Genomic DNA, 11,033 nt, shown 5'->3' on the forward strand with positions numbered 1-11,033 from the left:
AATACTGTTGATCAATTTCCATGACAGCATTTGTATAAATGTAATCTCCAGAATAATGAATGTAAAGCAGAGGTTCCCAACCTGAGGGGTCAGGATATGGGAGAAGAAAAAACATTGTCCTGCAGCATTAATCTATATTCTTTTTCTCATTTTTTTCTCTAATCTATGCATTTTGCTTGTGAAATAGACAGTTTTATTCAAATCAAACAGTTTAAGAGGTTAAACAGGTGAAAATCTGTCTGCTCATAGACCTCACAGAAACATGTGACAAGGAGCTGCTAGTTAACTCTGCTTCATTTTAAGGTTTCATGAAGCAACAATTTTGGGAACTTCTGCTCTTAAGCATTACTCTTGGCTGTGTTTGTTACTGTAAATGCATACCAACAATTTTCTGAAATGCACAGTAAAAAGTAAAGCAAGGAAAATCTACAAGTCTAAGACACTATAAACGGTTCAGAGAGTGAACACTGAGGTACTCAAACAGACTCAAAATTAAGACAGTACTAAAAAATTGATATAGACAATACTGGGAAGTGTACAGAGGAAGCAAGAGACAGTAAAAAATAATATGATAAAAAATGTAATTAAGAAGCTGTGTTGCATATTATATACTCAGACAGAAAAACCCAAATTTGGCTCGTCTGGCTGCCAGCTGGGTGGCCATCATGCTAACTTGCCTCCAATCCAGTTATTATTCTCAGACGGAGGCATTTCAGCAGAGCCCCAGAGAGCAGATCTGCACAATAGGAAAAATCACAGGGATTACAACTAAAAGTGTTTGGGTGAAGGTACCTGGCTTCTTGGCCTGTGATGATGGAGTGGGGTGCATCTTCGCGTCTCGACTGAAGCCATCCAGGTTGCCTTTGATTGCCTCCAAGGCATCATCACGGCTCTTCTCCCCTGTCTGAGCACAGCACAACAGAGTATCAATAGCCCAGAGGGCAAGAAAAATGAGCAGTGGACATGTTAGAAAAATAGTAAGATAATCAGGACATGAAAAAAAACTCACCTTAGGTTTGACGCTGCTAAGCAGCCTCAGCTTCTGTTTCTGCTCCTCAAATTGTCTTCTTTTCCTGTCCTCCTCCAGCATCTTCTGTTGCTGCTCCAGACGCTTTCTGACAGGCAAGAAGAGTACAGACATTAAAGGTAGGGCCAAACATATAATATTCTTGAAGGTAAAACACATATTTGAGCATTGAAATACAATAATTGGAATAAAATCCCTATTTATCATTGTTGATAAATGTTCATTCTACTGGTTATTTGTAAATTAACGTTTTTAGGGTTATATTCAATCACTCAAGCTATTGTGTTTTACATATAAACATAGTATACTGACTCATATATGGACTTTTTTTCAAAGTATTTATTGGCATCTTCCCTTATGGGCGAGATGACAATGCAACACTGCAATTACAATGGTAAGGGTCTTAAACTCCTTGGCCACCAGCACACTCCCATTTAACAGACCTAACAGTTTCTTTGTTTGATGTGAGCATTCATGCTTACACACAGTGTCCGTGATATTAGTGTACAAATGTCTTACTGGTGCTCCTCGGCCATCTGTTTCTGCATGTCAGCAGTGTACTGGGGTCCAGCAGGTCCCATACCCATAAACTGTGGCTGACCCAAGAACTGCATCCCGGGGGTCTGCATCCCAATCGCCATCCCGCCCTGTTACAAATTAATCTGATTAATCTGAATGCAAGCAGGGTTAAGAGGGACTCTAAACCCAGGCCTTCAGTTGAATGAAATCAGTTAAATCAATACAGTAGTGTTTCAGGATTATGTATTCATCAATCAAAGCGCACATTAGCAAGTTTGTTAAAAAATACCACAAATGCACTTGATTAAATGCCTAAAGGAACTAAAAGAGGGATGTTGACTACCTCAAAGTATTAATAGACAAACAGAGCGCTAAGAGGAAAATTCAGCACACATTCACAAGTTCACCTGCATAGGCATGGCTCCTGGGGGCATTTGCCCCCCAAAGTTCATTCCCATCATGCCCTGCATGTTGGGCTGCATAACTGGAACAATAGGGAAGCCCTGCTGTTGCTGCTGCTGCTGTTGCTGCATGGGTACCATGCCTGCAGAAACACACGCAGACACTGTTATGATGTACTGTAGACATGGCACAGAATGGTGTATTCAATTATTATTTGAAGCATGACAGTAAGTCCAATTTCAAGTACACTGTGGGAAAGTTAATACAAGTCTGGACATTGGGAAAAAAAGCCCCCAGAGTCTGGACATAATTCAGTATTGCAAATCCATTTCCCAGATAGCTGGAAAAAGACACAGGCTCAGCAACAACCAAATCTGTTTTTCTGGTGACTACTGTGACAGCTTGGAGCAAAACAAGAGGAGGGAGGGAAAAAAAGTGGAAAAGTGTGTGTTTGTTTTCACAGATGCTGTGTTAGCCGACAGCCAGCTCCTACTGGAGCCTCCAGATGATTCACCATGTTGGGACTCAACAGGGCTGAATAAATGGCTTATTTAGGAGGCTGCACATATTCTAATTTGTCTGACTAAAATGACATTGCTAACGGGTGCATGTAATGACCTCTGAGAGACGCCTGTCCCAGTGGTGTGTGAATGGTTTATCAGGAGTGTTACTGCAAAGTCAACAGCCTAAATATGACGCACACACACAGCTAAATGATAGTACATCTGAGGCCCACAGTGCACAGCGCTGGGGGTAACAAAGGTATGTGCTCTTTGCTGCTGCTTACGTCTGCCTAATGACTCATGGTGCTCTTAAGTGGCAATGATGAAACGTTATCAAGAAAGATAGGCAAAGCAAAGCAGAAGTAATCTGCCAGGAGTTTTTTAGACATTTTTCTGAATCTTTAACGACGGATCCTTTTTCTAGGTCATTTGTGACACCAGGCAAATTAAACATGGTCTGCATTGTGTGATCAGTGAAAGTGCATGTTCACCTGAATCTATACATTTTTTCAATACTTTGTTTTTCACAACATCACGTTTCTAAGTTTTTGCAGTTTTTAGTGTCAATCCAAATATAATACTGGACTTGTGTGCTAGATAATCAACGAGCGACCTTTAAAATACAAAAATGCTATGACACTGAGCACACTGAAATTCCTGTGTATTTGGGCAGCTTCTGATCAAATTAATCACATACATAAAAGCACAGTTTAAAAGAGCTGGTAATGTTAACTGCAGCATGACTCACCTTGTGGCGGTCCCAAGCCTCCTCCAACAGAATACATAAAACTGAAAAAAGTAAAGGAAAACACAGGTTATGAGATTCAAACTAAAGCTTAAATGATGTAACACACTGATAACACTTTTAACATCTTAATCACAGTTTAAGATACATAATATGAAATGAATGACATGATCAATGATATTTCGTCACCAATAAACATTTAATGTTTGTATTTGTCTTGTGTAAGTTAACATTTTAAAGCAAGGGGGTGTAAATATATAACACTTAAAAAGGTAAGATAAAGGTAAAACAACTAAATGAATAAGATGTAAAACTGTTTGACAAAAGCAAATTTTCAGTCGCTTTTATTTCAAAATCAGCTCAACCAGTCCTTTAACTGGAATGTACATTTAGGGTAAATGCCTGTCTGTATCTTTACAAATGGATCTGAATTAATTTGAAATGACTGAACTGAACAAAACATAAAAGCCTTGTTTGCTATTCTTAATTGTGCAATTACATTACTAGATCTGTGTACACACAGCTGCTTGAGAATGACTTGCTGTTTTTCATCATCTACTGCTTCATTGAGTCAGACCACATCTGAATGCTGCATGAATCTTATTGTGCTATTACTGTCAGTCCATCTCCAAACAACACATTAATGAAAACAACTTCGACTACAAACGCTAAATCTGACACAATAAGGAAAAACATATCCCATTCGTTTGTCACCAAAACGCAGCAGTTACAGAACAAGCCTCACAAAGAGCCTTTGTTCTGCAACCTAAGAGTAGTTCCAGCATATTCACAAAGACCAGATTCAAAGTCAAATTTCAAATACTGATCCTTTGAAATTTTAACATTAATGCCAAAAAGCATCAAAACTAGTGCAGTTTAGCTCCACAGGCGACTTGGACTCTGTCACTGGGTCTGCGCTGAGAGCCAGGCCTTTAAGAAATAATCAGAGGAAGTCTCTACAAGTTGGCGAAGTCTCTCCCTCACTAGAGCCAACCCACACAGGCCTTCAGCTATTTGTCAAATAACCTATTACAACTCAGTTCATCAGGCTGAAACTGATGATGCAGGAACAAACAGAAGAATAAGCCAGCCCGTGACTGCAAGTAGCTCACTAATCCAATAGGTGAGTGACATTAAAAGCAAGGAACTAATTGTAAGACAGCTCAAGCATTTACTAATATATATATATGTATACTAATAACTCCCCATGGTGAAAAAGGAATAAGTTTGGCTTGTGTTTGACTTCTGCATGCAAGATTAAAATTTGGAAATTATCATTACAAAAGAATATGTTTATTTTTGTTTTGTTGAAAGTGTACGCAGGGAAACCATAGAAGGATTACTTTTATTATGAAATAACCCTATAGATTTTTTTTTGGAATTATCAAATAATCATTTTAGTCTATAAACTGCGTCAGAAACTGAAAAATTGTCATTGCAAATTTCCAAGAGCTCAATATGAGGTCTTTCTATTATTTCTTCTGTCTGACTAACATTAAACTTAAACATATTAAATTTACATTTATATAGCACAGAGAGGCAGAAAATCCACATTTGAGACCCTCGTAACAGTGAGTTCTTGATGAATGACTTAATCAATTCTCAAAATTGTAGTTTCTGTGAGGCAACTAATCTTTTGAGCTCTATTTTAAAAACTCAGCAGCCACACACTGTCTGTATAAGATGCAACATCTCAGTACACAGAAATATTATCAAGCTAATAAATAAACTTTAAAGCCATTATTAATAAACAACAAGAAACAATATTAACAACAAATAGATCAAATGGACTGTGTTTGTTAAAGTGGTCTTTTGCATTGATTCGCCCACAGAGCTTTTGCTCTTTGACTCTGCAGTTCTTATAAGCTCTAAGGACCATTTTGGGGCCTTTAGCTTTTTTTTTTTTTTTTTTTTGGTTTTCTGGGCCAATACTTGACCATGTTGGCTCATCACTCAACACTCTCGTCAAAACTGCACACTACCTGCTCAGCACCAAACAGCAGGCGGACACAGTTAGCAACTAGCTGGTAAACACTGTGGAGCATCTAGCAGCTAATGATCCAGATATTTCCCTCAGGAGTTTGTAGAGACCAAAAACAGAGCTAAAAGGGGTGAATATTGGACTCAGGTCAGTTGGATACAAAGACAATTCAAAATTAATGCTTATGTTTCACCATATTTGTTGCATGTGTGGATAAACAACTGTTGGGCAAACATCAAGGTAGCAATGTTGTTTCCACTGGCCCCATGTGGACAAAAAAACAGTCAATGCAGGTTTAAATCAAGTAAGGGGGCAACATTTCAACAAAGAGTGCAGTTGAGTGCAAAATTGCACAGTTTGTGGCTGAGGATGTACAAATTTTGTTGTTCATCTTCCTTTTATTTCAACATGCCTTAGGTCTGCTGATACTGCTGGCACACTGACATCATACAAATGCCAATTCATGTGCACTGCTCGTGAAAAAAATTTATAAATAAAGAACTCTGATATAGGATGGTAGCATTGTGTATTGAATGTAGGGCTGCAACACAGAAATTGTATGTATAATTATAATTAAGAATTACTTTCATTATCAATTAATCTGCTGATTGTTTTTTTGATTAATCAATTAATTGTTTGATATATGAATGTTAAAAAGACAAGAGGAAAAATGCCTATAATATCTTCGGAGAATCTAAAGTGATGTCTTCAAATATCTTGTTTTGTCTGATCAAAACTCCAAAACCAAACATTTGGTTTTGGACTTTATATATGACAAAGGTAAAATGAATAAGTAGCAAATCATAGGATTTAGGAGATAAGTAGCAAATCCTGTATTTGAGTAGGCAGAACCTGAGAATGTGTCGATCTTTTTTTTACTTTCATCAAAATAGTTGATCAACTAATCAATTAGTCTCAGCTTTAAGTGAATGAGATGGTACAGCAACATTTACAGGGGCATCTACCATGATTCAGATGACAATGTGAGTATTTAAAGGCAATAGCAACTACATTTATTTTGCTAAGTCAGAATTTAAAAGCAGAGGTTACCCTTCAGAGAGCAATGATGTAGTACTACTGGGTTTTTATCTTCAGTGATGATGCTCGACTTGTAGGGTTTCTCACATCTGCTCCCTGTAAGATTTGCAGCTTAAAAAGCTTTTACAGAAGCATTATGGCACTGCTGTCCGCCATCCTGCAGCAAATAACAGGTCATGCCTGAGCAGATTAACATAGAAGGAGATAAGCAGTGATAGCAGCTGTGGCCGCCAGGCAGGCCAGTGGCTTTTAAAAGACCTGTAATCATCCAACAGCTACCATCAAACTGTTGGGAAGGCTGGGAGACAGAAGGCAAGGGCAGGAGTTTCAGTCAATGTCATCATCACAGAGGATGCCAACACTCATCCTAAAATTACTTTTGGCTCATTCTGAAATTGCTCCTTTAGTGGAATGTACAGTAGATATGACAAGTACTCTTTTACAAAGAAAGGAAGATTGAGAGACTATCACTGAACCCGTTATATCTCTGTAGCTGAAACGATTAGTTCATCAGTTGATTTGACACACTGATACACAATTTATGTGCTGCTTTATTATCAGCGATTTTGCCCATCTATTCATTGTTTAAGTGATTTATCAAGTAAAACATACCAAACATTCCCTGGATTTAGTTTCTCTATTGCAACTGTCTGCTGTTTTTGTATTTCATATTATTGATAACTGAATATCCTTGACAGTTAGCCCAAAAAAAACAAGCAATAGGAAAACGTCACATGGAGCTCTGAGAAACTGTAACAAGTATTTTTTACATCTTAATAATTTGCTTAATAGATCAGTCTATCAAAAGAAAATCAGCACCTACTTTAATAATGAATTCATCATTCATTTTTCCTGCAAAAAATTTATTTTATTATTTTATTATTGCAATTTCCCGGAGTCCAAGGTGCTGTCTTCGGATGTTTTGTTTTGCCTAAGCAACACAAAAATATTCAGTTTGGTATCGTGTATGAGGAGAAAAGCATTAAATTCTTACATTTGAGAAGCTGGAGGCAGAGAATGTTTGCTTTAAAATGACTGAAAAACTCAGGGGTCAAAACAGTTGACCGATTAATGTTCTGTCGATCGACTAATCATAGCAGCTCTGATTTGGATCCGACAGACAGAGTCAAGGTGAGTGACCCTTTATTAATTGGGGTTTTCTTAAGTCCACCAGAGGCATTGGATCCAAAGGCCCCTCTCCTGTTACCACACACTAAGATGGCCAAGACAAATTAAGCCATCTATTAACACTGTGACCTGACATAAATTCAACTCCGACTGTCATAACTTACAATAAACATATAAATCATGTCCCCAGTTCTCCAGATCCAACAACGAATAGTGTGCAACAGTAAGACACTCTTGACTAATTGGATACCACAATAGGATCATCTGACATTCAGGAGGTCAGCTAACTGACGGATGGTGTAATCACATGGCTTATTGAAGAAAGAGAAATTTACATGGAGCCATCTTCCCCTAATCCTATTGATATTATGCATCTCTGTCACAGTCTCAAGGGGGGAAACTACATCCACTACAATTTTGACTTAATGACTTGACTTCTTTATATATTCATAATACTGATACGTTTACTACAAACATTGCCTCAGCTATCGAGCAGGTTTTTGTACACTGCACCACTGCTCCACCTCCTGGCTTTCCACTCTGGCACTCCTGACACATTTTACCTTATTATTGCATGTCTGACAGGAAAGACACTATCCAAAACATTCCTTCATTCATATCCAATATATTTGAAAACATAACAAAAGGATAAAAAGGGATTTGAATGCACTACAGATAACATATTCCCCCTGTTTTTATCAGAGCTACTCTCAAATTTAGGGCCTTATCAGAAGCAGTGATAAAATGGTACTTGGATTGGAGTGCTCATATGAATAAAATCCTCAATCGCAGCGTATCAGTGTATTGCATGTAAAATTGTGTGTAAAAGTTTGGGTGCTCCTGAGCAGTAAATACATAAAATCACTGCAGTAAACTGACATTAAACTTCACATGGTAATGCTCTGATGGTGCCGTAAATACTGACTTAGCCATGTGTCCATACTTTTGCAAATACAACAATTACTGTTTAATTTTTTTTTCCTTTTGTTTTTTAAGTCCATGAAATAAAAAGTAACAGTGCATTAAAATTTGAAGAAGGGCTCATTTTTATTGTCTGTTTGCTGACGGCATTGTATTTATTTCTTTTCGCTTCAAAGAACGAAAAATAAGGAACTAACCAGGGGTTTTGTACATAACCCAATATTTATCATGACATAGTACATTTTCTGAGAAAAAAAACTGGATTCAGCTTCTCAGTTTGGTTATTTGATGTTTAATTTCATACGTGAGAATAAACTGTCATACATGACAATAAACTGGATATCTTTGGGTTTGGGACTTTTGGTCATCTTATTGGGCTGTGGTAAATTATAACAGGCATTTTTCACTATTTTCTAATATCTTATTGGCCAAACTGGCATTTGAGCTATTAGTCTATTAATCAATGAGTTGACTGACAGAAAAATGACTCTGCAGCTTTTAATCATTTAAGTCATTTTCCATGAATGATTAGCTTTTCTGTGATGTTGTGATGGGTGTTTTTTTCACCATTTTCTGATATTTTACAGAACAAATAATTACTCGAAAACATATCTGATAGATAAGTCAACAATGACAATAATCTTCAGTAGCAATAAGTAAATTGCCTAAATATCGTCACACCACTGACTCTGCATGTCTGACTCCACTCAACTCATTTTGACACTTTACAAAACCAAAATCACGCCAACAAAACTGCCTTTAGCCGAGAGATATAAAGCACAAGACAATTACTATCAGACATTAGCAGAATGATAAACACTTGAAACAGAACCATAAACATCTCCAGCTCGTCTCATTACTTCTACTACTCCAATTGCTTTTTCCTGCTGCCCACACTCAGTTACACAGTCTTGAGGGCTTTGGTTTCACCTGTCGGATCAGTATCACCTGGCTAGTCTGCCTGCAGCCTGAGCATATTTATTATTCAAGCAGCTCCTGCTCAGCTTATGAAAAAGTCATGAGACTGGCCTTTTCATCTCCTCTGCAGACCATTATCCTACTGGTTTAAGTAGATACCTGAACATTACCTGAAGACTTGCAACTGGAGATGTGGAGGACGCATGTGTGACAGATTATTATAAGAATTACTGATTAAACATAAAGCAGAACAGTCTGAAAGAAGCTGTTGTTGGAAGAGAAATAGCAACTAATTTATCAGCTGTGAGATCTTCACCTGCCTCCTGCCTCACCCTCTGAGATACTACAGTGTACCTACATGATATTAAATAGATAAACAGATTTTAGAGAGAAAATCGAGGCTGGTGGAGCCAGATATCAACACTACCAGCCGTCCACAGGCCTGCCTGCAAGGGAGTTGTGTGCATTTATTTTCCATAAAGGTCATGTTTTATCACTGGATACCGCCAGCTCCAGAGAAAACAACGGGTAGACAGGCACGACGTGTGACGGTGTGTTACTATTATGAACATTATGGCGTTATTTCTGGTCTACCTTGACGGGCAGAGGCAGGACCAGCTAGCTAACGTTAGCTGTGACACCTGACAACCAGCCATCTCATCTCAACACATCCAGCCCCGACTACTAACACCAGCCTTCAGCGCCGTCTTCGAGGTCCCTCCTGGGCGCTAAACGAGAGGCCAAGCGGCTGTCGGAGGCGGATACTTCACGACCATATTGTATTTTTCGGAACAGAGTTAATTTTAAAGGACTAAAATACCTGCTGCCTCCTCCAGATCCCGGCCGCAGCGCCATCTTGATATCAGTGGTCACTAGTAGGAGGATGATGTCAGCAGTGACGAGTGAGGGGACGTGCCGCCCTGAGTTTGGCCTCCCAGGCACCGCTCTCCTTATGGTGACATAGGATTTTAAAGCTATCAGTTAGACCCCTTGGGGACTGATTTTTTTGGTGACAGTCTTGATTTTGGTCTCTCAGGCACAGCACTCTGCCTGGTAAAGACTGGAGCTTGCAGCCCTGGGTTCAGCATCTCAGGCACATCTCTCTGCCTGGGACAAGGGGAGTTTGCAGCCCTGAGTTTATCCTCTCAGGCACAGCACTGTGCCAAGTGAAAGCAAGAGTTTTCGGCTCTGCTCAGCTTCCCGGGCACAGATCTCTGCCTGGCAAAGATGGGAGCTTACAGCCCCGAGTTTAATCTGTCGGGGACAGGTCTCTGCAGGCTGTTCCTGTGGATGTACTACATGCAGAGACGGTTTTGCTACAGGCATAACTGAGTATTCCTCAATCGGCCTCCCCTTCTTCTTTGTTGGTGTTTTCCGGCAGCTGGCATCTTTAATGTTGCATTACTGCCACCCTCTGGTTATGGTGCTTGTCAACGCCAGGATCTGTTGGCCCATTATGTTTGTGCAAACATGGTATTTTACCCCGGTTTCTAGTGGCTCTCAATGTACATACACAGCACACATAGCCAGTAAGGATGTTCAGGAAGATACACATACATACAGCATGTACATGCACAGCATTTATGTGTATACATGTGCAGTCTGTGCATGTATACACAAAAATGGTAAATGGACTAAACTTATATTGCACTTTTCCAGTCTTATTGACCACTCAAAGCACTTTACAGTGGAATGCCACATTCATTTATTCACACAGTACTTTTTTATTTTTATTTTTAACACATATAGCGCTTTTTTTGCTACTCACACATACTCATACACTGATGGAACAATCATGAGCCGCAGTTTGGGGTTCAGTATCTTGCTCAATGTCCCACACGCACTGGGGGA

At 39.0% G+C, this 11,033-nt stretch overlaps 1 protein-coding gene across 10 annotated transcripts in view; it reads right to left on the minus strand.

The window, feature by feature from the left end:
• synrg (synergin, gamma) overlaps positions 1-10,481 on the minus strand; it is a 38,520-nt gene extending 28,039 nt beyond the window's left edge. For 2 of the 10 annotated variants that reach the window (XM_071496028.1, XM_071496026.1), the window contains exons 1-6: positions 10,003-10,480; positions 3,200-3,240; positions 1,954-2,090; positions 1,547-1,674; positions 1,010-1,115; positions 793-904 (exon numbers count right to left, since the gene is read on the minus strand). In XM_071496028.1, coding sequence (XP_071352129.1) covers positions 793-904; positions 1,010-1,115; positions 1,547-1,674; positions 1,954-2,090; positions 3,200-3,240; positions 10,003-10,037 — 559 coding nt within the window. In that variant the 5' untranslated portion in view covers positions 10,038-10,480. Of the gene's footprint in view, positions 1-792; positions 905-1,009; positions 1,116-1,546; positions 1,675-1,953; positions 2,091-3,199; positions 3,241-10,002 lie in introns of all 10 variants that reach the window. The other 8 variants (XM_071496031.1, XM_071496030.1, XM_071496033.1 and 5 more) reach the window with 5 other exon arrangements.
• Between the last annotated feature and the right edge of the window lie 552 nt (positions 10,482-11,033).

The sequence above is a fragment of the Trachinotus anak genome, unplaced genomic scaffold (assembly GCF_046630095.1).
Source record: "Trachinotus anak isolate AG129_WGS33_773 ecotype Australia unplaced genomic scaffold, CSIRO_AGI_Tana_v1 ptg000014l, whole genome shotgun sequence".
NCBI lineage: Eukaryota > Metazoa > Chordata > Actinopteri > Carangiformes > Carangidae > Trachinotus > Trachinotus anak.